This window comes from Pleurodeles waltl, chromosome 10 (assembly GCF_031143425.1).
Source record: "Pleurodeles waltl isolate 20211129_DDA chromosome 10, aPleWal1.hap1.20221129, whole genome shotgun sequence".
Taxonomy (NCBI): domain Eukaryota; kingdom Metazoa; phylum Chordata; class Amphibia; order Caudata; family Salamandridae; genus Pleurodeles; species Pleurodeles waltl.
In genome coordinates, this window is record NC_090449.1 from 857,846,721 (window position 1) to 857,873,026 (window position 26,306).

The following is a 26,306-nucleotide window of genomic DNA, read 5'->3' on the forward strand; positions in this document are numbered from 1 at the left end:
TCCCTGACGTTGGTGATCATGGGGATGTGGGAGCAAAGCCATATGATGAAGCATGCCACGAACAGTGGGTGAGGGAAACATTTTAACAGTTTAGTTGTGCCTGATGTAGCGTTTCTTCTGTTGTGCTAGGGACATCTACTGTGGTTTCTTGTCCTTTTTGTGATAGTGACTTATAGATTGTGAGGTCGGAGAATTTTTTCTTCTCACCCCTCTCTTAGTGTGTATATCATTGTAAATATGTCCCTTATAGAGCAAGGCAATTGTTCACTAGACGAGCTGAAATCTAGCAGACTACAGCAAGTAGGAACTTAAAGGAGGGTTGACAAAAATGGCATAAGGGGGGCAGAAAGGGCTGCATTATGTGAATGAATCACAGAGGCACACTCTCCTTAGAGTTGGAACCAGCACCATCCATCTGCTAGCAGGTCCCCCGAACACCTCAATGGATTCCTCAGCTGTTGCAGTTGAAAAGTGGATATAGGAGCTTTCTACTTATAAACATATGCAGATCACTGCATCACCATAGTGTCAATGGTAGTGAAAATGACATAGCACTGCCTTTAACTCCTAATAACTTGACAAGGTTGAACACAATTACATCCCTTAATCCCTCAACACTCTCCTGTTTGTTGCTAGGGGAAGAACAAGGTGTGGAAGCTATTGTGAGTGGACTAGGTTCACAGAGACCAGTTTATGTCCTATGTCCTATACTTGGTACAGCTTCCATGACCACTAAGACCTGCAGAGGTGGCAAAGGGATATCCACTGGTTGCAGGTGCAGACCCTGCCTACAGTGGTTTTACAAACTCCCCCGCAGCCACTGCGGTACACGGGGCCCCGAGCTCCAGATAGCCCCCTCAGCAAAGTACACTGGCCTAAGACCTCCCAAGTGAGTCTGGAGAGGGGCCCCTCCATGTACTGTGCAGGGTGGGCCTCAAGTTTCTTTACGCCACTGCCGGCCTACCCTTTATTGATGTTCATAACTTGCAGTAGAAGCCTTGTCCTAGTACTTACTTTGTCCCCATATGTACTTGCACTGTCTGTCTCGGGTTTTACATCTACCGCCAAAGCAGAGACCCTGTAAGACAAAACAACAAAAAAGGAACATTTTAGGTAAGAGTGGTTTGTTTCATGTTTTGTATTATATTCTTGTCTACTTTACATTTCTTATTTCTTTTGCTTATTTGACTACTTATTACCCTCAAATTCACACATAAAACAGTGATCATTATGTCAGAGTAAACTCGTTTTCAAAACACACTACTTGCTATGAGGAAAAGCCATTCTTTATCTGCCTCACGATGAATGTTCCCTGATAATGTTTGATAGTGTAAGGAAAAGTATTTCAAAACATTTCCCTTTTAATTACAAAGATGGACACAGGGATCAGGGATGAGAGGTGTGCTTCTCATGTCTGTCATGGAGATCATAGTTATTACTAGCTGCATTGCATGGCAATCACATGAAATAAATCCACAACATTAAATATGAAACCAGAAATTAGAGCTAAAGCCATGACTGATTTAAGTGTTGTGAACAGCTGCAGGGGTAGCTCACAATTTCCTTGTCAAGAATCCTCGGTCTAGTTACAATTATAGGGAAATTATTTTATGCCTAGAAGGACAGCTGTTACTTCATCATTACAGCAAGGTACATATTATATTGCAGAAGATATATTCTTCAATCGTCTAGGATTTTGGATGGATAGCATCTGAAAAGTGCTAATCCTAACTGCATAAATAAAATGTGGTGAACGTGCTTGGCAGGTTTCTGTAATACCTTTAATTACTACCCCTCAAAGTAATTGTCACACACCTTCTTTAATAAACATTCCGAATTATATTAGAAAACAAAGTATAATGAAACCATGTACCCATTTTTCCATTAACCTTCCCCATGTTCCATGATCAGTTACACCTACCAAGCCTGAATCACGGAACGTTCTGGACACCAAAGCGCCACATCGGTGTGCAAAAAGGTGAACTTCTGGTCACACTTTGGAAATGCTGATGTACAGAATCAGGAGGTGCATTTTTCAGGCTGCACTTGTTGTTATTGGCCAAAATCAGCTAGTACAGCAGACTTGCTGCAGTAGTAAACGCATCGTCAGCCACAGCAAAACGGCAACACCCACAAAGTTTGCAGTTCATGGGCAGGCACAAACATTTTGCATGATCAGTGCCACCCTGGAAACACTCATAACGTGTCTTTACAAAAAGGTAGGAATGAGCGTGTTTGCAGGGAGAGAAAAGTTATGGAAGCCTCCCATATTTCATGCGAGTGTAGGAAAAACAGGCTTCTCCGCCAGGAAAAATATTTTCCAGGTTCGTAATAATTTTAAAGAGTTACATGTGGTAATGCTCATTCAATCTTTACTTACTCCTGTGTATTGTCCACCCTGCTAGTAAACCTCAAAAGAACATATAGAGAGTTTGGTGTATGCATGGAAATCTATGACTTGTGTACCTCGGCATACATACCGCCGGGTATTCTCCTGTAAACCTGTAACCACTGTAAAGGCATGCAAATCACAAGGAGAAACATACAATTCATATATGTGTGACTTTTTGAAATATATTTGTGAATTGGTCCCCGTGCGTCGGCAGGCGCCGTGTGCATAAAGTCAACGTTGGTAAGCGTGGTAACGATTAATCTGCAAAAAAAGATTCTTACCAATCCATTATCACACGAGTAGCCATCCATCTTATGAATATTTGAAGGACACTGGAGAGAAAATAGAAATAATATTTAGGCAAGACGAAGCTTTTAAAAAGTGAGATAAGTAAGGCACAAAACGTGGTTTGATGTAATCTATTAAATTTCGCTAGCAATGCGGACCCCCAAGGTAACTATTTTATACGTTCTAAAAGTGCACTAATATTATATTCTATTGATGGCATTGTATTGTCAAATCAAATCAAATCATAAACATTTATAAAGCGCGCTACTCACCCGTGCGGGTCTCAAGGCGCTAGGGGGAAGGGGTTACTGCTGCTCGAAGAGCCAGGTCTTGAGTTGCCTCCGGAATGCGGAGTGGTCCTGGGTGGTCCTGAGGTTGGTGGGGAGGGAATTCCATGTCTTGGCCGCCAGGTAAGAGAAGGATTTCCCACCTGCCGTGGTGCGGCGGATGCGAGGGACGGCGGCGAGAGCGAGGTTGGTGGAGCGAAGTTGACGGGTGGGTGTGTAGAAGCTGAGGCGACGGTTGAGGTATTCGGGTCCCTTGTTGTGGAGGGCTTTTTGTGCGTGGGTGAGGAGTCGGAAGGTGATCCTTTTGTTGACGGGAAGCCAGTGCAGGTGTCTCAGGTGGGCGGAGATGTGGCTGTTGCAGGGTATGTCGAGGATGAGGTGGGCGGAGGTGTTTTGAATTTGTTGCAGACGTTTCTGGAGTTTAGCAGTGGTTCCTGCGTATAGGGTGTTGCCGTAGTCCAGGTGGCTCGTGACGAGGGCGTGGGTCGCGGTCTTTCTGGTGTCGGCGGGGATCCAACGGAAGATCTTTCGGAGCATGCGGAGGGTGAGGAAGCAGGAGGATGATACGGCGTTGACTTGTTTGGTCATGGTGAGAAGTGGGTCCAGGATGAAACCGAGGTTGCGTGCGTGGTCTGATGGGGTTGGTGCGGTGCCAAGGGCCGTGGGCCACCAGGAGTCGTCCCAGGCGGTCGGGGTGTTTCCGAGGATGAGGACTTCCGTTTTGTCTGAGTTCAGTTTCAGACGGCTGAGTTTCATCCAATCTGCGACGTCTTTCATTCCATTTTGCAGGTTGGTCTTGGCGCTGGTGGGGTCCTTGGTGAGGGAAAGTATCAGCTGAGTGTCGTCGGCGTAGGAGGTGATGATGATGCTGTGTTTGCGTACGATGTCGGCGAGGGGGCTCATGTAGACATTGAAGAGAGTCGGGCTGAGCGAGGAGCCTTGTGGGACGCCGCAGATGATCTCGGTGGGGTCTGAGCGGAAAGGTGGGAGGTAGACTCTTTGGGAGCGGTTGGAGAGGAAGGAGGTGATCCAGTCCAAGGCCAGTCCTTGGATCCCGGTGGAGCGGAGGCGGGATATTAGGGTTCGGTGGCAGACGGTGTCGAAGGCAGCCGAGAGGTCGAGGAGGATGAAGGCGACTGTTTCTCCGTTGTCCATCAAAGTTCGAATGTCGTCTGTGACTGAGATGAGGGCGGTTTCTGTGCTGTGGTTGGCTCGGAATCCGGACTGAGAGGGGTCGAGTAGGTTGTTGTCTTCAAGGAAGTTGGTAAGTTGCTTGTTGACGGTTTTCTCTATGACTTTGGCAGGGAAGGGGAGGAGCGAGATGGGGCGGAAGTTCTTCATGTTCCTGGGGTCTGCCGTAGGTTTCTTCAGTAGGGCGTTGACTTCAGCGTGTTTCCAGCTCTCGGGGAAGGTGGCAGAAGAAAACGAGCTGTTGATGATGGTCTGGAGATGCGGGCGATGATGTCGTCGGCTTTGTTGAAGATGAAGTGTGGGCAGGGGTTCGAGGGGGCACCGGAGTGGATGAAGTTCATGGTGGCTTTGGTCTGTTCCGTGTTGATGTGAGTCCAGGCGTTGAGGGTGATGGCTGGGGTTGTGGGTTCTGTGGTGGTTGGCTGGGTCTGGTGTCCGAAGCTGTCGTGTAGGTCGGTGATCTTACGATGGAAGAAGGTGGCGAGGGAGTTGCAGAGGTCTTGTGAGGGCGTGATGGCATTGGCGTTAGGGTTGGAGAGCTCTTTGACGATGTTGAAGAGTTCTTTGCTGTTGTGAGTGTTTTTGTCCAGTCTGTCTGTGAAGAAATTTCTTTTGGTGGCGCGAATCAGTTGATGGTGTTCGCGAGTAGCGTTCTTGAGGGCAGTCAAGTTATCTGCGGTGTGGTCCTTGCGCCAGGCTTTCTCGAGGGTGCGGGCGTTTTTTTTTTTATTCCTTGAGGGTATCAGTGAACCAGAGAGGTTTTTTGGTGTTGGTCTGTCTTGGGAGGAGGCGTCTGAGGGGAGCGAGGTTGTCTGCGCAGTTGGTGATCCAATGCGTGAGGCTGAGGGCTGCGTCGTTGGGGTCGGTGGAGAAGGTGGGTTGGTTGTCGCTGAGAGTGGAGAGAAGCTGTTCCGCTGGGATTTTGTTCCAAAGTTGGCGTGGGATGGGTAGAGTGCGGAGGTGGCGAGTCTCGCGTCGGAAGGTGAAGTGGACACATCTGTGTTCGGTCCAGTGTATAGTGGAGGCGTGGCTGAAGGATACGTGGTTGCTGGCGGAGAAGATGGGGTCGAGCGTGTGTCTGTCGATGTGGGTGGGGGTGATCACCAGTTGCTTGAGACCGAAGTTGGCGAGGTTGTCGAGCAGGGCGGTGGGGTTGGGGTCGTTGTTCTGTTCCAGGTGGAAGTTGAGGTCACCGAGGAGGATGTAGTCCGGCTAGGCAAGGGCGTGCGGGGAGATGAAGTCAGTGATAGAGTCGCTGAAGAGGGCGCGTGGTCCAGGGGGTCTGTAGATGAGAGTTCCTCTGAGGGTGGTCCTGGGGTCGGTGTGGATCTGGAAGTGCAGGTGTTCGGCGGCGAGGGGGGTGTCTTCGGTGGAGGTGGTGACGTTGATGGAGTCCTTGAAGACAATGGCGATTCCTCCCCCTACTTGGTTGGTGCAGTCTCTCCTGGAAATCTTGTAGCCGTCGGGGATGGCTATGGCGATGTCGGGGGCCGAGGAGGCGTTCATCCAGGTCTCAGTGATGAAGGCGACGTCCGGTGCGGTGGAGTCCAGGAGGTCCCAAAGTTCAACGGCGTGCTTGTGGACGAAGCGTGCGTTGATCAGGATGCATTTGAGGTGGTTGTTGGCGCGTGGGCTGGCGGGCGTGGTGGTTTCGTGGTGGAAGGTGAGTTTGCAGGTGAGACATACGAAGGGTCCGTGGGTACGTTTCGGGTTGGCTTGGAAGCAGGTGCTGGAGCGCCCTGGGTTGAGGGCGTGGAGGGTGATGGGGTCGTAGCGGTGCTGCAGGGTTAGGGAGTGCTGGGGGCCAGGGGTCGTGGCGCTGGGCGCGGTCCAGGCGCGGACGGGCGCTGACGGGCTTGCCTTTGGTGCGCCTTCGGCGCGCCAGCGGCGCGGCCGCGCAGGGTGCGCCATAAGAGGGAGGAGGGGGGGAGGAGGGGTCAGCTGGGGGCGGGGCAAAAGGGGGGCGACGAATGGGAGCAGGGGGGGCGGGGGCGAGCAGGAGGTGGTGGCGGGAAAGCGGAGGGTGGGGGGTCAGGTAGAGGGGAGGGGAGAAAAGATAGGGGAGGGGGGGTTAAAGGTGGAGGGGAGTAAGGAAGAAATATAGGAAGATAGGAAGATAGGGGAGGGGGGGTTACAGAGGTGGAGGGGAGTAAGGAAGGACAGAGAGAAGGGTCAGGAGCAGAAGAACAGAAGAGAGAAGAGCCAAGAAAAAGGTAAAAGAAGAAGAGGAGCGAGGAGTTAGGAGCAGAAGAACAGAAGAGAGAATAGCCAAGAAGAAAGAATGGTAAAGAAGAAGAGGAGCGAGGAGTCAAGAACAGAGGAGAGAAGAGCCAAGAAGAAGGGTAAAGAAGAGGAGGTGAGAAGAGTCAAGGAAGAGGAGTCAGGCAGAAGAGGAGAGACCTGAGAAGCAGAGGATACGAAAAACACAGATGAAGTACACAGAAGAAGAACACAGATGAAGTACACAGAAGAAGAACACAGATGAAGAACACAGAAGAAAGACAAAGAAGAAGAGAGAACACGCAGGACAGGGTGCAGGAAAGAAAGAAGAACACAGATGAAGAACACAGATGAAGAAAGAAGAAAGCACACGCAGGTCGCGGTGCAGAAGAGAAGGAAGAAACACAGATGAAGTACACAGAAGAAGAACACAGATGAAGTACACAGAGGAAGAACACAGATGAAGAACAGAGAAGAAGGACAAGAAGAAGAGAGAACACGCAGGACGGGGTGCAGGGAAGAGAGAAGAACACAGATGAAGAACACAGATGAAGAAAGAAGAAAGCGGTGCAGAAGAGAAGGAAGAAACACAGATGAAGTACACAGAAGAAGAACACAGATGAAGAATACAGATGAAGAACACAGAAGAAGACCAAAGATGAAGAAAGAAGCAGGAAGAGAACGCGGTGAGGAAGAGGAGCGGGGCCGAGGCAGAGCAGAACACGCAGCAAGAGGGCTGCAGTAGAGGAGCAGAGAGCGAAGGGAAGAAGGACGGCGGAGGAGCGGAGAGAGGCAGGAGGGGAGCGCGGAAGGCAGAAGACAGAGGCACAGGAGAAGAGGTGAGTAGCGTGGGGCAGGGAGAGGGGCTGGGCGGGGGGAGTACTTACTGTATTTTCGCAGGACTTGCTTGGAGGTTACAGGAGCCTGGGCTGGTGGAGCTGCAGCGGCAGGGGGAGCGACCTACCCTTGGGTCAAGGGTCGCTAACTCTGTCGCGCAGCGGCCGCCATAAGAGGGAGGAGGGGGGAGGAGGGGTCATCTGGGGGTGGGGGGCGGGAGGGGGGCGACGAATGGGAGCAGGGGGGCGGAGGCGAGCAGGAGGTGGCGGCGGGAAAGCGGAGGGTGGGGGGGTCAGGTAGAGGGGAGGGGAGAAAAGATAGGGGAGGGAGGTTAAAGGTGGAGGGGAGTAAGGAAGAACGATAGGAAGATAGGGGAGGGGGGGTTACAGAGGTGGAGGGGAGTAAGGAAGGACAGAGAGAAGGGTCAGGAGCAGAAGAACAGAAAAGAGAAGAGCCAAGAAGAAGGTAAAAGAAGAAGAGGAGCGAGGAGTCAGGAGCAGAAGAACAGAAGAGAGAAGAGCCAAGAAGAAAGAATGGTAAAGAAGAAGAGGAGCGAGGAGTCAAGAACAGAAGAACAGAGGAGAGAAGAGCCAAGAAGAAGGGTAAAGAAGAGGAGGTGAGAAGAGTCAAGGAAGAGGAGTCAGGCAGAAGAGGAGATATCTGAGAAGCAGAGGATACGAAAAACACAGATGAAGTACACAGAAGAAGAACACAGATGAAGAACACAGAAGAAGGACAAAGAAGAAGAGAGAACACGCAGGACTGAAGAATTGTCCGCAGTTCCTTCAGATGGTATGAGTACAGCAGAATAAAATGAATGCTCCTATGATGCAGACTGCATGCCCAATCAATTATAAGCACAGCGGCAGCCTTGCTTGCCTATAGCAATTTTGCTTATGGTGTATTAAAAATATTATAATATGGAATAATTAGGCCAGAACATACCAATGAAACCTGATGACCACTTCCAGCTGCAGCAAACACTGAGATTACCACAACTGCGTGACAGTGACTTGAGGGATGGCCTGGGTGGTGACCATGCAGCTGCGTGAGCTCAAACCTAGTCACATCCGGGACATTCCCTTACGTTTCATGTAAACAATAAGCTTAAGGGCCTTCTTGTGAATGATAGGAAAATATGAGAAATGTGCAGCAATCAGATTACAAACCTTTTATCACATGGTACTGGTTTTTAGTAATGCAGTATTACATCCGCTGGGTTGTGTTGTTACAGCTTTACATTCTCAACATTCGATGGAAATAGATGCCCATTTAACACTTGCAAAATACTTGAGTAACAATGCACAAATAAATGTGGAAACATTGTGGATCTGATATTTCTGTAAATTATTCACTATTTGTGTCTGAAAAAGAACTAAATGTGTGGTAATAATTCATGTATAGACTGTAGTATCCTAATTAATACCTCTGAGGTAGTACTGAAGGGATAGCACACAATTATAAATGACGGTAAATGACATTCAGATGTATATGATTACCAAAACAAGAACCTTGTGGCCACAAGTTCGGCTATAAGAAGGTATATATTAAGGATTTTGGGGACCCTGGGCCAAACGGATTTGGGGGGTGGCCTAGTCAGAACAGCTTTGAATTTATGATCCAGTTTCAGCTCTTTCACATCCTCTTTGGCCAGTTCACTGACAGTGCACAGGCACCCTCGTCCAAATTTTAAATGTATTTAAATCTATTATTCACGGACAGTGACGCGTGTTTTTAATATTGTAACACAGCAGCGCCTCACTAATATTGCTGCACATATTCTGTGTATCATCCTCCCATTTCTCATATGTGAGGTATTCTTTTGCACTAAATTATGGATGTTGCATGAAATGTAAACACAGCATGTCTCTACAAAATGCTTGTAACAGACTCACACATCACCCACATTAAAATAAATTAAAGGACAACAGTATTTAAAACATTTTTTTCAAGAATTACTGAAGACCATCAGGGCAAGTCTCTGCAACACTCAGCTGGTTTTATCCCCCCACCCCCTTGAAAGGCTTGGGACTTGGGACCTGGGCCACAGCCCATTTATCCCATGCCTTCAATCGTCTCTGGTTATAAGTTCTATAGAGTGAGTCTGCAAATGGTTGTCAAAACTGGTGTAAATTATTTTGTTAGTTTCCTTAAAGGAGAAACTATTCCGCTAATTTCTAAAGCCCACTAGTGTAACTGTATGACAAAATATGTTTTTTCAGTTTTCTAAATTGAAAGTGAAGAAAGTCATATTTTGACCTTCAGTTACAAACTCTTAAAACATAACTGATTGTGCATGGAGCAATGATATCCTCTCAATAGGAGAGGAGCATTTTATGGATAACAATAGCAAAGGGTTTCCACCCATTTAACGCCCCTGTATTTTTTGCCTTTGGCTACCTGGATTTTGGACTTTTAATGTGAGTGAGTCTCACCACCTCAGTCCCACTCACAGTATGTTTATGGCAAAAGGTCAGAGTGCTCTAACCACCAGTGTCTGCCTTTTAAGATAGGGCCTCTGCACATCTACTGTAAGATGCTCTGGACTGGTTACATGTGACCATGTACGCACATGGCTGTGTGCGTGTTTGCATAGTAAGTGTGAGACTGACTGCCATTTTGCGTTGCCCGGTTTCTGTGCAAAGGTAGCTTGTTGTAGAAGGGACTCTTCAAGGATTGTTACAGACCTGGGGTAGGCCTTATAATGTCAGTGGCATTCACAGTGAAGTTCTGTAGTGCTTTCTAAAAGCCTGTGGTGTTAAACTGCATTACACATTACAGGTGAAATCTGCAGTAAATCAGGTATCAATCTATGGGTAAACCTGCATCTCAAGTGTAGCTCCACAGTTCCTGACATCATACCTACACTCCTTATGGCATTATAAGAATTGTCATATTTCCCTGGCTTAGCTCAGCATCAGGCTTCAGGCTTTTGTCCCAACCTACTGGGCCAAGTTATTTACGCTGTTTCCAAAACAACATTCAATGGTCTTCCCACACAATAGAGTCATTAGCAGTGTTTTACCCAGCTCCTGGGAAAGGAAGGAGTGGGAGAAAATCTGCATCTGTTAATTAGCTTGTTACACTATACCTGGGCTGGGACAGTGCAGGCGCACAGCAAAAACTGAGGAGTGCCAGACCCCTGGAGCCAATCACAGGAGAGGCTCACCTTTGAAGTTTTGGTGGTAAGGCTGTCAAGGAAGCTCTTTTCACAGACAACTTGAACTCGCCAGATTGGAATGTCTCAGATGCTGTGCAGGATGGTTGCGATAGGACTGGACTGACGGTGTGTCACCCTAGAACTGGCCAGGGGTGTCTGGCTTCTAGAACATTCCCCCCAACTTAAAACTCCCTGCACAAGGTAGAGACGGATAAGAAGACACTGAACCTGGGAGAGACAATGGTGAAAGAATGCCCAGCTAGAAGAAGAAGGCAGCTGATGTCCCTGCAAGGATGGACTTTAGGACTTTGATTCCTGCTGAGCCCCAGGGTTAGGATAGGTCTCTCAAAAATTAATGGCACTAGCCCCCTTATGCCCATGGATTTGCGGAAATGGACCTGCTGGGGGACCCTCAGTGCTTAGGACGTCTCTGGACTGGCCCTTGACTATGCTAACACACAGGTGCCCTTCAAGTAGTCAAGAGGCTCTGGGACCTTGAGAGTATGGAGGAGAGGATGTGCTTCTTGTTGGCTGTAGAGGGACTACTCAAGACACCCCCAGAGTCAGACGAAGAGCACCAGGAGGCAGACAGGGGACAGGTCTGGTCCAGGGATCCAGAAAATCCCACTCTCAGTAAACAGTGGACACTTTCAAGGCGGCTTAAAGAAAATGCTCCTAGTAACTAGGGTTGGCCACCAGGAACAAAACAAGTAAAACATCATCAAAATGGGCCCTATGTGGCCTGAGAAATTAGTAATTAAAGCTTGGTCTCTTAAGGTGACTGAGCAGAGAACAAAGGGCATGGTGCTTCAGTGTTGTTTCTGAAAATATACCTGGGGTGGGCCAGGATTAGGGGGTCAGTGCATCCTCTACCTTTAAAATATGGATGAGGAGGGAGTGAGGTCAAGGCTCCATCTCTGAGCCAACGTCTCCCCCCTTTAACTGGGCCTGCTGCAAGAGTGCACTGTTCGGGAGATCCCATCCCTTGGGACAGAGAGGTAATGTGGGCAGGCATCTTCCCTAACTCTGTTCTTGTGCCTGGGCAGGAGATTCAGTTTCTCGGGACAGAGAAGTAATGTGGTCAGGCATGTTGTCCACCCCCATGCCCATGTCTGGGCAGGGGGAACTGCTCTTCTCCTGCCCACAGGATGGAGCTCAGTACAAGGGTTGGCTCCTGCCACAACAGGAGCCCTGAAGAGAGTTGCCGGCTCCCAAGCTGCACCAAAGGAAAGGTACTGCACATTGGTAGCCAGCTGGGGTGGCAGTGGCCTTGGGGTTCCCTCTGCCACCCTCCACAAAGGAAAATGCCTGTGGGTGACATGGGTGGGGCCCATGCTCTTGCAAATAAGAAAACAACCACTCTCAACAAAGAAAAAAAAACTGTGGGTGCCATGGGTGGGACCTGGGCACCATCAAATAAGAAACAAATGTGGTGTGAGGCTGCATGTAAAACATGACAGAAGCTGGAAAGTCACTCATACCAAATACAAAGCTTCAGAAGAAGGAGCGGCCCAGAATCCTCCAGGGTGAAAAAATAACTTCACAAAGTGTCTTTCCTGGTGCCCCAGGGAAGGGCAGGGCCACCACCAATGTTAGTGTGAAGTGTGTATACCTTGTGGACAAACATTCATGCTACTTCTGATTATACTCAAACCTAGTACCTGCATGCTCCAACTATAAATCTACTAGAAACCTTGATAAAGTCCAAGGGATGAAATATGTGTTGGCTGTTATCCTGTTTCTGGAACAACTAAATCACCTAAGAACGCAAACAACTACAGGTTCACTTGCTGACTTACTTACGCCTTTTATAATTGTATATCCAACATCTTTTTGTACATGTTTGGTACAGAAACCGCTGACGGTTGTTACAACCACACCCACTGGTAGCAGTGTGTGATACATTCTCTTAGGATACGTTTGTGAATTCACTGCTCTATTGGCAATGTTAGTGAACGTTAAATACAAGGGTCCACAGTATAATGAATGCTATTGAATGTTGGTATTAACCCCATTGACTTCAATTGTGGGTTATAACATGGAAAGCACATTGGTACTATCCCCATTCATTTAAGTGGTGGTGCATTGGCATATTATAACATGGTCTCCGCTTTTATTGATGGGTTTACAATCTGACAAAGCCGGTATGCCTGCCTTATTGATATTGACACCCCCTTATACTTTGATGGTGCAACTAGTATAGATGGGAAGTATGGTGGTTATAGAGTTCGGGGCCCACTAGAGGTCTAACGTGATATGAGGATGTCACCAAAGGTATTGTCATCTACCTGATTGTGCATAGTTGTAATTGAATTCACAGTATTTAGTAGTGTGCGTGTCTATGTGTGTAATAAAAAACATTTTCCTTTTCAAAAGAAAAAAACTACTGACAGCACAACCATTTATTGAGTGTTGTTATTGCGTACCAGCAAGGTGGGATTACTAGCCCACACCATCCCCTATTAGGTTTTACTACATTGAGAGTCAAGTGATGCAATGGGGTTCTTTGTACCCAGTAAATAGAAACTTGAATATTTATTACACTCAGGGCTGTCTTCCAGTTCATCTTTTCACCCACTACATCACACTAGATGGAAACCTGCCATAGGAATAACAGCTGGTCCATTTTGCGATGGCATGGGAAAATAATGATGAGCTGTATTGTAGCCCAGAGTAATTGCAAATAGCTGAGATTAATTCAAGCACTCCACCCATCACAGTTTTTGTTTCAGTGCAACGCCCTAGGCGTGATGGGTATGTCCAGATGCGTGTCTCAGAATCCAAGCTATACCTCACTGAAAATAAAAGGCCACTGTGCAGTGAATTACATTTGAGGGCGGTCCTTAGGACCATTGTTCGCACATCATGATGTCGGTATATATCATTCAGAAGATGGAAGATGTCCTTTGGAGGAAGCTTCACCTTTGCATATCTGTAACCACTCCCTTTTGGTTCTATGAAACTTATCCTTGGTTTCATAGCTACAACATTAATCTAAAACCGTGTAAATGGGAGGATCTCACCCATTACAGGCATCTTTTCCATTGTGAGTCGGTAAGGGGCGAAACGTGTATTCTGCAAGTTGATTAGAAGTTGCAAATTGCATTTTTGCTGCTGCAAAGCCTGTGATTTTGAGGATGGCAGGTCTACCAAGGCAAAAATGCTTAATACATCATGCCCCAAGTAATTTGAAATGAGCTACTTTTGATTTTCTACAATATAAAACTGAAGTCAAGTCATGTTATCTGCTTGAAAATTTGTACCAATATTTTGAAGGTGTGAAAGTAAGCTTTAGCAAAATAACCACAAACAAAATGGGTTACAAGAGGTTCATTCTCCAAAGCACTGCTCCATCTCCTTGAATATTATTTCATGCATTGTTCTGTTTTGTTTTGCTGAGGTTATACTGCATTACCAGCGTAAAGGATACCATTACCTGACTGGAGTTTCCTGTACAGCTTTCTGGAATATCACAGTCATTTACAACGTCTCGACATCTGGCCCCTTTAAAGTTAAACTAAAAAAGAAATTGTAAGTAGAAAACTGATACATGAACATACGCAAAGATATTCGCATTTATACAAAGCGTACGTGATTTGATGGTAATATGATTGAATAAAAATCAGAAACAAATGCCATATTTATTAAACCCCGAGTATTTTCAAAATAATATTTATTTACTCCTCTATTTTTTACTTTTATGATTTAGTACTAGTTAACTATATAAACAAATGCGCATTTCATGTTTATCTCAGCAGCTTACATTTTCAAGAACTTGCTTTCTGCAAATCTCTCAACATTAATCACTTTCACTAATACAATCAATGTTTGATTATGACAACAGAGTCTTATGTGTACACGGAAATCTTGCATAACTAGAACATGTAGAGCTTACATATGGCACGGGGTTTATATTCTGCTGAACCACAATGCAGTCTGAATCTTAGAACACATTTATAAGATCAGTGACCTCGTAGAACGGTGTTGACCTAGACAACAATGCTTTCACTGTTTTAAGTGCCCAACATCCTGGAGCGTGGGCAAGTATTTTGGTTTATGCAACCTTCGTTAGCCAGTATTATTCATGATAAAGAGCTTTTTATACGTGAAAGCTATGTCACAATCCACGTAAGAACATTTCCGCAATTTACAAATAATGAATATGTTCCATATTCTATTTGTGTTTTGGGGGATGCCGGGATGCGTCAAACTCATCCATCACACCAAGACACCTTTAAAGGATGATATAGTAATGGATTCTGCTGTTCCAGCACTGTCCAACAATTCCTAGGGTATGATCACAGAGAAAAATGCAATTCCGCTGTTGAAACAGGAAGAGCTAACACAACATCCTGTAAACGGCAATCCTCCGAAGGGGAAGACAACTCATTCCAAACGAAAACCCTCCTATCAGGAGGATGCTGCATCTTAAGCGAGCTTTGCAAAGATGAGACCTTTACTTTCTCCAAACAGTGGATAATCCCAGGGAGCCATGCCGATGCCCCAAAGACATTCAAATATAGGATCTTCATTTTATAGAATGTTATCAACTGCAACAAGGTAAAATCTTTTTATTGTGAGAAAGTACTGGCTAAACATGTGCTTTATAATGGGCATTCTAATTGAGTTTTTTGTCAATAGAAATTCCAAGATATCAATCGATGGGACTCCCCTTCCAGTAGGCAGCAATAGTTCCAGAAACAAACACTGCCACATACAGAACAACTAAAAAACATCATGTGGGTCTTACACATGTTCATGTGGGTCTTACACTAGGGAGTTTAATGAACTTTACAAACCATTAGAGGGTAAAAACCAGAAGGACACACCGTCCTCACAATATATTTTCCCAATATGCTACTGTACCAATTAAGCAGAGTTATAACATATTACATTGAAATCAGATTTGATGATGCACCTGTAATCATTGAATAGAAACAGCAGCATAAGGAAGATCTACCTAATGAAGCCCATTCACTACACCCGCTTACTAATTCCCTCTCCATCTGACTTCACAAAGGACCATGTTTTACTGTACATCTCACCAATATTCATTATTAATTCATCTAGGTTTACCAAGTTCAGTCAGCTTTTCTCATTGTCAGGATCTATCAATGTGGTCAAATGCGGTAGAATATTCCAGAAATTCACGGTAGACCCTGAAATCGGTCCAGGATGCTTGTTTCTGGTCCAGGGAGGACCTGGCCTGGCAGTTCGGGCTGGACTGTTCCCATGGGGAACAGGGTCAAGACTGATTTGCATATGGCTGGGTCCAAACTGGAATGGCATGGCAAGCAAAAAAACTGAAGGATTAAACCCAGATCTGTGACTGGGGTGAATGTTTGAGTTGCTCTGCATTCCGTCCATCATCTGTTGTTTTTTCATTTGTCTCACTAAGTGGGAAGGGTATGCCCAGATGTGGGTCCTGTACTTGCTATGCCACCTGATTCAAGCTAGCCTGGCTGATGAAGGGTGATACCCTAAAATCGGTCCCAGAATGCTTTTTTCTGGTCCAGGGAGGACCTGGCCTGGCAATTCGGGCTTGACTGTTCCCATGAGGAACAGGGTCAAGACTGGTCAAAACAGGGTCAAGACTGATTTGCATATGGCTGGGTCCAAACTGGAATGGCATGGCAATCTAAACATAATGAACAGATTTCATGTGGGATGACCATCTTGTCTGTCAAACAAGCATATTTCCCTCATCCGTCCTGTAGATCAGCAGTTTGGTTGAGGATATTTCTCCCACTCCCAACATTAAGATAAGCCCCTTCACAAGGTGGGGTGGCTTTCTGTCACAAACAAGTGCTTAACCTAACTACTGCCACAATACATTAAGTGACAGACTGTCACACAACACAATGTAGCAAGACAACTTGCTGCACTGTGCGACAGGGAGAGAACAGGAATGTGCCATATCTACCAAGATTTCATGCACTTGTGCTCTCCAACTGCACCATTATGCAAGGGTGCCTGTGTTACAGGCAGGATTGTATTTGTGCAGGAAGGGACACATTCCTGCACAAAATCAATCCTTACAGGAATTTTCTTCTTTTTACATGCGCTGCAGAATGCAGCACGCGTAGAAAGAGGGAATAATGAGGAGGAATGCAGATATTTCTCATTGTTACGTCTCTGTTGGGGAGGCAGACCATTTTGATGCAATCTCAGGTCAGGTTTCCTACCCTCAGTAAATCTGGGATTCCATCAAAATCTGAGGGTGGGCACATGTGAATGTCCATGCTCCACCCATGGAATGCTTTCTGGACGCAGAGTAATGAAAGGTAGAGATTTGTGACACCTTGTTTTATTCTGGATTTACTAAGCTATGCATTGCCACATAAGGTGGCTTTGCTTGCCTTAGTAAATCTCACTTAAGCCCTTATGTTGCCTTGAATCACGGATTAGGCAATCTGGGCTCATATTCCATTTATTGAACTAGAAGGCAACGAATGACCAATGATTATTATCAAATGTTTTGTGATATACTCTGGCTGGAATAACTTTATAAGTGTTTAACCCTTCAACCAGGTCTGTAGAGGGGCTCAGTTAGTTTACCAATTTTGCCATTAAAATCCCTGGTGCACAGAATGTAATCTTCAACATATTGATTAAAAAACAATCTCACCAGTTAAACAGGCTCTTTCTTGACAAAACGTATGTTGTGGTCAAGGGGAAGTTATTAATAAACCACAATGAGAGTATCAGAAAAGGGGCTTTAACTAGTGGACAGAAAAGGTGGCAGGGTATAAAACAGAGCATAAGTAAAGCCACAGTAACAATTGGAATATTTATGGTCTTGCCAATGGCATGAAGACGAATGCTCTGCATCCTACAAACATGCCAATCATTTTAACCAACTACCCAGATTTACTGAAGCATTAGAATTTTACTGAGGGACAGAAATGCAAATACATCAAAATCATTCATATTTATCATGATACCGTCCTAGGAAACAGATGGCTACGTTTTCATCTCATTGCTAGATGGAATACAGTCTTAGGCAATTAAGTGCCCCAGTCTGTCCGCCCCAAATGTTCATAGTCACTTGCTGGTCCATAGCCTCTGAGCTTCTTGGCCATCTACCACATACTCACAATCATAACCATGGAACTCTTTTTCTCTCTTATCAACTACATGCTGTTTACTGAAGAGGCAATACACATATTGTCATATTACTTGATTTTGGGGGCAATGTGGTACTATGGGTAGACGTCTTCTGTGCACTTCTGTGCTGATAATAATAATAGAGTACACTGTTCCACAAACTCAGAAAATGAAAAGAAACACAACTAATATACAAGGAAATGAAAAAAGTCAGGAGCAAAGCAGCCCTCACACATCCAATAGGATGTCAAGCTTCATCACTGGGCAAGCTCCTCATCAGACCGGCACTGCAATGTCTGATGGGCCACCTCTTTCAGAGAAGGGGGTAGCACTTAGCCGGGGATCGTACTCCCAATGGTGAGTGTGCCTGTAATGGACACAGACTATAGATGTGTGCAGGAGAGAAAAGAAAGTGAAACATAAAATTTACTCTGAATCATAGCCCTCACATTTAATAATTCAGAAAATTCCCTGGCTAAGTGCTACCCCCTTCTCTGAAAGAGGTGGCCCATCAGACATGATGCGTGTGCCAGAATGCTATCTGGGATCGCAAAGAAGTAACAGCTCTTGTGACATTGCCTTCAAAGACATCCGGTATGGAATGATATATTGGTACACGTCAATATCTATATGTGTTTTGTTGCCTTTACAGGTGTACACCACCGAGTGGCAAACAAAGGTCTGATGCTCCCGGGAGAAAAGGGAACAAGCATGATTTAGTCCAGTTTAAATGTAAACCAGAGATGGTTGCGAAGTGGGCAACCGTTGAAGTTATGTGTCAGGAACATCGTGAAGGTCTTTGAAGTAGATTAAAATATCATCAGCATTTAGCAATATTGCATGTGTCTCATCCCCCAATGGAATACCCCAAGTTTTTCCGCCATGACGCACTGCCAATGCCAATGGCTCGATTGCTATGGCAAATAACAAAAAAAGGTAACTGGGCATCCCTTTCTGGTTCCTCTGTGTATGGCAATAGAGTCCAACACAAGGGGCCCTGTCTTCACCCTAATGCGAGGGTTGGAATATATTAATTTGGCTCAATGGTTAAAGCTGTGACCTATGCCAAAGCATAATAATACATCAAAAAGATACCTCCACTCCAGGGAGTCAAAGGCACTTTCTATATCTAAAACTAAACATCCAGCAAGCAGATTAGTTTGGCCAGCATATATCCCGACCCTGAAGAAACGATGCAGATTGAGTGTGGTATTGTGAGCAGGCACAAACTCATTCTGATCTGGGTGGACCAATGTCGGAGGTGCAAACCGTTTTGTCAGTACTTTTGCTAATATTTTATGATCCATATAAAGCAGCATTAAAGGTGTATAAGAACCAATGAGTTTGGAGTTTTTGTTAGGTTTAGGCAAAGAAATCACTGTTACCTCCTGATGAGAGGCAGTTAAGCGGCCCAACTCAGCTGTCTCCTCATATAACCTCAACAGGCACGGACCTAATTGTGTAGTGTACATTTTAGATAGGTCTGTTGGCAATTCATCAGGTCCCGGTGTTTCACCTGTGGCTAGTGATTTGATAGCTGCAGCAATCTCCACTTGAGTCACCCTTCAAGCAAACATCACATAAGCTTGGTCTTTTTCACTCTTTGTAGTTTCAGGCAACTCCTAGCACTTATATGGCAATGCATTTCCCACTTTTACTAGCAAATCTCAGCAAGCAAACAGGGTTTTCCAAATCATATGCTTTTTCCTAATCTGTATGGGGAATAGCAACATGGGAAGTGCTGTGGGGTTCCATTCAAGTTCAAAGCAGGTTCAAGATACTAGCTCAGGGTAGGGGGGGTGGGGTACGTTAATATATGTATATATCAGGCACTGGTCAGGTGCGAGAGTCAAGTGAAAAGGTTTGCTAGGTTCACAAATCATGAAAACAAAAACCAACCAGTCCTGGAGATATGGTGTCAGGCATATCCCGCTTGCAGATGAGAATCGAGCACCAAATGGTCAAACATATGTGGGTTGCAAGGGAGGCAGTCAAATTACCCCTGAGTAGGTCTCTCCTATATTACAAAATCCCTCAGTTCAACACAAATGAGGAGGCCACAGATGGCCAGAGGGAAATGTGTTAACTTACACACTTCAGCTATCATGAGTAGGAGCAAGATCATCACCGGTTAGACCCTTATCAGCTATTTCTGCAGTGAAACTGTTTTAGCCAGTCTATTTTACTGGCAAGTTTCTGGACTGAATACAGACTGCAGCCATGAAACAGGCATGTGTGAAACTACTACATTGCCTCTGAGTCACCATAGTCGGGAGTTCTCCAAGTAAAGAAAAAACAAATCATCCCTTATTTTGTACAGTACAGGCCACCACTCATCTGTACTGCATTTGACGTGTCTTAACAAAGGATACCACATACAGTTTCCATCTCAGTTAGGTGGCATTTATTTTGGTTTTTACTCTGCTCACTGACCCTGTGAATAAAAGTCTTCTATGCGATCTAGGACTTGCAGAGGGCAGGGCTATTCTGGATTTGGGAGGTACTCCTTCTGCCTTGCTGACAGTTAACAAACTTAGTTAAGTTGAAGACAGTGGCATTGAGGCAATGATTGATGCATAAGCAGGAAGCTGTGGTCAGCTCTAAAGTATTTGAGACATAACCATTCAGAGGAGTGCAGTCTCATGGATCAAATGTAGGGGTGCATTCTATTTGATATTTACAAGAAAGCAACATTGTAAATCACTACACCTTTGTGAATCCTTAGGTGGATAATCTAAAGACAGGTTTTTGCTTAACTGTTTTAAGTTTAGTTATTCAGATGATGTGGTTTCACTGACATTAATTACTGAAAATCTTCATTAAACTGAGTCCAAATTTTATGTTCCAGACTTTGGGGGTTATTCTAACTTTGGAGGAGTGTTAATCCGTCCCAAAAGTGACGGTAAAGTGACGGATATACCACCAGCCGTATTACGAGTTCCATAGGATATAATGGACTCGTAATACGGCTGGTGGTAAATCCGTCACTTTTCCGTCACTTTTGGGACGGATTAACACCTCCTCCAAAGTTAGAATAACCCCCTTTGATTCTTACCACTACTTCCTGGGATGTCTGTTAAATTTGGGCTGACCTTGACTAGTTGGATAGGCATTAGAGGGCTTTTGGTATAACAATGCTCTTTTGGGTCATCCCAAGTGAATAAAGACTGCAATAGACAGTCTAGTGAAGATTGGTGGGAAGTACTTCAGGCAAGTGCAAGGTACTATGAGAAAATATCAACAGTGCATGTCATTGGATGTAATTGTGCAACACAGATATATTTTTGTCCTGTGACAGACTACCCACCAAATCAAGAATCGGCTACTCACCTGGCATGTTTTACAGCAAAGTCCATTACTGCATACAGAACCCTGAGTTAGGGTGCATTTCTTGCAACATGCTTCTCCTTCCTTGGCACACTCCTAAGTCAAGAGACAAGATATGCATAAAACTTTAAAAGGCAAACCTAAGAACAACTGTACTTTCTGATAATATTCCATTTTGTTTGTCAAACTATAAACAATTCATTAAACATTTCTACTTTAAAAAGCTCACCAAAATTGATGCCCCCCCCAACATAAAACCGATCTTTTCATCCTCAGTTTCTCGAAACAAGCCAGGTGCTGATCCCAAAAAACTATAATGAGCCCCAAAGTGGCTAAAAAATCATGGTTACTTAGCACTTATTTTAATTACTCTAAGCTCTACACTTCCACATCACTGACCATGTGTAATGGTGAGAAACCATATCATATTCACCACACCTCAGTCACAAGATTCCTTACATGGGCATGACATAATCATATATACCCTTAAAACCTACCAAAATCTCTAAAAGAAGAAACACCCCAACCTAATAATGAACATAGATCCAAAGACCCCAGCCCTACTTTTGGAGCCCCGACTGTGAGTGAGTCATCAAGGTATTAGTTGTATCTACCACTCTATTAAGTCGCTTTAAAGGTAACATATGTCTTCACATTTGAGATGTGCCCCTCCACAGACATGACCTATAACATCATGGCACTTCTATTACATCTGTTTTTTACACCCGGGCCTACATGAGGCATCTTCCTGCACTTGTTAATATCTCCCCACCACCATCCCTGGCCCCTAAAGGGCCCAATACCTCCCATCCTAACTGCGTTTTCTTCCCCTCAGGAGCACAACCTTCCCTCTTCCAGATGTAGCATATTTCAAATCAGTTCTCTGCAACTTAACTGTCTCATTGACTTTCTGAAAGAGGACGTGTCCCTCTGGTTCTTTTTTTGGTGCAAAGTACCCTCTCACTCCTGCAGCCCTGTTTCGGATCTCTGTACTTGGTCCAGCAGTTACTTTTCATTGTTGTGGTCAGCAAAGTGCATCAATTCCTTCCCATCTTCAGGAGAGCTAATCATCTCTCTGTTCTTCCATCAGAACTCAATGCTATCTGAGATTACACTCATTTTGGGGGCTTATTTGCCTCCTGGACTGCAGGATTATAACCTTGCCAACAGATACTGGTATGAGAGTATTTTGCTATTGCTGAAGAGGATTGATTACACTGAGGGAGTGTCCACCATGAACCTTTCTTTACGAGAAAAGCTGGGCATTTCTAGGATTTCTCTTGGTCAGATTGCTCTCTTTACAACTGTTTCCTGTCTACGGATTGGACTCCCTCAATAACAAAAAGAAAATCAGGTCCCTCCTTCAACATGCTTCCAAATAGGTCTATTACTCAGTCAACCACATCCACTCCCTCTGCATCTTCCTTGAGATTGGGAATGCGGCTATTTGCTGTGATGTGACCATTTTCAAGATCCTCACACTTGACCATCAACAGTGTAGATTATGCTTCTAGATGGCATATTAGTACTGTAGCTGTCTGCTTCAGTAGTGCAAAGGTCTACATTTGACTCTCTGCCAAATTCAGTTTCAGGTTCAAGTTGTGCATGTCACTTTTCATCTATGTAATGTCCTTCCTGATAGCTACAGTAATGGTTCCCAACCTGTGGCCTGGGGACCCTTTGGGATCCGCGAAGCCTCCTCAGGGGGCCCATGACTGCTTAGAAAAATAACTAATATTAACAGATTGATAACGTGTATATAAATAAAGTGGCTACATGTATAACTGAAAATTTTAAAACATAGTGTAAATGTCAAGGTATTTGAAATTGGAGGCTAAAAATTAAATTAGTATCCTCAGATTGATGCATGGGAGCAGTGCAGGTGCTTCAAACAGAATAAATTATAGACAGTGTGTGGCTTCAATCGAGTTTAGAAAAGCTCCAGACTTCATATTAAAAATACAATTTAAATTTTTGTATTTTATTTGTTTGCAAATTGAATAAAATGTGTTATCATTTGTGTATGTGTTTGATGGAATGCTTGTTTCTGTATTTTTTGTATATTGTTTTGTGGTTCAAATCATCAGCAATGTTTAGGCCTGGGTCCCTGGCTTCCAGTAATGACTCAGTGAGGGTCCCCAGACCCAATAATGATTCAGTGGGGGTGCCCGTGTTCCAATAATGATAAAGTGGAGGTGCACAGAAGTGAAAAGGTTGGGAACTACTGATCTACAGGGTTTAGCTTCTAGACATATTTCTGACTCTTCTCTCACAGGATTGCCACCTGATTTTGCTGTGGAATGCCTGTGCAATGGCTAGACACCTTCCATCCATGGACCTGCTACGTGAAAGTATTTTTCGATATCTGCATGTCTAGCAGTGCTAGATATCAGCTAAATATATGCTCAGCTTACCTTCTAAGCTACCACCAGACTTTCAGCTTTAGTCACTGTTTCTTACCCCTGAATGTTCTAGTGCCCCTTTATCCCTGCTCTCCAGCGTTAGTCTAGCTGGCCTACACATACTACCTCTTGTTCACTGGATGCTGTTCAAGATTGTGCATCTATTGTGACACTTTCTCTTGAATTTTGGGATGGCTTTCAGAAGCTGCAAGTTCATTCAGATGTACTCTGGCTTTGAAGATCAGACTCCAAAAGGAGAGGCACACAACTAAATATTTTGTTCAAGACAGAAAGACATGGGTGCACCAACAATTCCTTTGCATATTAGACAAGTCCTCCTTGGTAAAAAATGCGCTATGATTTTTGTGCTATTACCGCTCGAGAGCTTTGGCAAGCCAAGAGATTGAACCCCTTTGAGTCTCTCATTACTTAAGCCTCTCAGAATATGATCCATGGGTCTCAAATGTGCACCATAGGTTTCACCCCTCCACAGCTTGAGTCTGGCCTCTGGGGATCTCTTTCACAATAAATCTTTAGGCATTTAACCATTAGGTGTTCCAACAAAAGATCCTGGTAAGACTATCATAAGCCCCAAATATAGGGCCTGATTTAGAGTTTTTGGGATGGGTTACTCCGTCACAAACGTGCCAGATGTCCCTTCCACCATATTACATTGTCCATAGCACAGAATGGAATCATAATACGGCAAACAGGATATCTGTTTTGCGACGGAGTAAACCCATTCACCGAACTCTAAATCAGGCCCATAGTGGTTTCAATATCGTAATGTCATGGGTCAGAATATTGCAGCAAAAATAATTGTTTTATTCAATATATTTTTAATAAAATGTAGCTGTGTGTTTTCTCATTGTAAATTATATGTTTTTTCCTGTGTTTTTTATGTATTTATGTCTTACCATTTTGTGGTTGATTTCAAAACATTTGTGTTTGTTGAATAATTTTAGGCGCACAATTTTGCTTTTATAGGGGAGGGGAATAGAGTGGGGGTGATTCAAAATGTATAATTTTTTAAGTTTGTGATGTTGAAAATATTTTGTTTTGTTAATTTTTCTTTTTAATTTTACACTTTTTTAGAGTAAAACTATTTGTTTAAACCTTTATATTTGTTGTATAGTTTTTTCTTTTTAATTATGCAAACTTCAAATGTTTGTATGCAATTCTTTTTCATGTAGTTTTTAAAACATGTTTTAATACAGTTATATTTTTTTAAATTGCCAAAAAAATTTCATCCCTTGCTAATTAAAATTAATTTTTATTTTTAAATTAAAATAATTACATTCAATTAACTAAAAAATGCTTATTGGCTTTATTAAAAGTTTTTGTAAATTGCATATGTTTACACTGAGAATTTTAAATGTAAGTATTTTAATATTTTAATGATATAATTAAAAAATGTTATTTTATTTTTGGTAGTACTCTGAATTTACCTTTTTTTCTGCTGCATGGATTACATTTGGGATAATTAAAATTGATTTCTGTAATGCATTCTTTTTAGTGAAATGTCTATTAAAAAGTAGTGGTTCATTTTGAAATCTAAAAGTCCAATAGTACATTTCACCCCCCCTTCCAAAGTCAAACACCTTTTCCCTATGTGGTTAAGTTTGGAGTTGGAGATGGTAAACATGCCCCCTCATAGTCCAACACTTTACCTAATGTGGTTAAAAGTGGAGTGGATATGGTAAATTTGACCCACTCCAAGCTTTCCCCAAAGAGGTTACGTTTGAAGTGGGAATAGTACATTTGACACCCCCAACTCCAACGCTTTCAATCATGTGATTAAGATTGGACTTGGATTACTAAATATGAACCCCTCAACACTGTCCCCAAAGTAGTTATGTTCAGAGTGTGAATAATATATTTGAAACCACACCACCCTCGAAGTTCAACACTTTCCCTAATGTGTTCAGGTTTGAAGGTGGACTAGTAAATCATAATCCTCAATGTGGTTACATTTGGAGATGTAATAGTGAACTTGTCTGCCTCCACATTTCAGAGCTTTCATCAAAGTGGTTACGTTTGTAGTTGAAATAGTAAATCTGAATCCCCAAAGTCTATCACTTTCCCCAGTGTAGTTAGGTTTGCAGAGGGAATAGTAAATTTGCCCCTCTCCAAAGTCTCCAATGTGGTGAGGTTTAGAGTCAGAAATGTAAATCTGAACCCTAAAAAGTCCAACACTTTTCCCAGTGTGGTTCAGTTTGGAGTTGCAATAGTAAATATGAACCCAATAGTAAATATGAGTCCAACCCTATCCCCAATGCAATGTGGTTAAGGGCCTTAGGTATTGGCAGCGGGGAATACTCAGTCACAAACATGACAGATAACCTGTCCACCTTATTACTATCCCTTGATATCTTATGGTAATCGTAATAAGGCGGATGGGATATCTGTCACATTTATGATGGATTATTCCCTCTGCCAAGACCTAAATCAGCCCCACGTTTTGAGTTGAAATAGTAAATATGAACCCTTCTCCCGCCCCCATTGTCCAACACATTCCCCAAAGTGGTTACGTTTGGAGTTAGAATAGTAAAGGTGAGCCCCAAACTCCAACACTTTCATCAGTGTGGGCAAGTAGGAATAGTAAATGTGACCCCTTCTCCTCTGAAGTACATTGCTTTCCCCAATGTGTTTAAGTTTGGAGTTGGAACAGTAATAGGCCCAATGATGTTCCCAATGTGATTAGGTTTGGAGCTGCAATAGTAAATGTGAACCCCAAATTTCAACACTTTCCCCAGTGAGGTCAAGTCTGGAGTGAAAATAGCAAATCCAATCCCTCCTCCAAGTCCAACAGTTTCCCCATTGTGGTTAAGTTTGGAGCAGAAAAAGTACATGTAACTAGCATATAAGCTACAGGAGAATGTGAGACATGCGATTAGGGGGGATGAGAGTTCTAGGAGTGACAGTTTGATGAAGGAGATTAATAGATGAAGTCGGTACGGCTATGCTCTCCTTACATCTTGTATTAACATTTTAAATGATTTACCAGATCAATCAGTATCATCATTCAGCTTAACACTGGCAATGAGTGGGAGTCAGTGGAATGGCACCCAGATTGACTCAGCAGGCTGTTGGAG

At 44.1% G+C, this 26,306-nt stretch overlaps 1 protein-coding gene across 2 annotated transcripts in view; it reads right to left on the minus strand.

The window, feature by feature from the left end:
* Nucleotides 1-26,306, minus strand: part of ADAM22 (ADAM metallopeptidase domain 22) — a 1,118,190-nt gene that overhangs the window by 172,292 nt on the left and 919,592 nt on the right. For both annotated transcript variants that reach the window (XM_069211564.1, XM_069211563.1), the window contains exons 17-20: nt 20,813-20,905; nt 13,812-13,892; nt 2,674-2,724; nt 1,015-1,078 (exon numbers count right to left, since the gene is read on the minus strand). In XM_069211564.1, the coding sequence (XP_069067665.1) occupies nt 1,015-1,078; nt 2,674-2,724; nt 13,812-13,892; nt 20,813-20,905 (289 nt within the window). The remainder of the gene's footprint in view (nt 1-1,014; nt 1,079-2,673; nt 2,725-13,811; nt 13,893-20,812; nt 20,906-26,306) is intronic.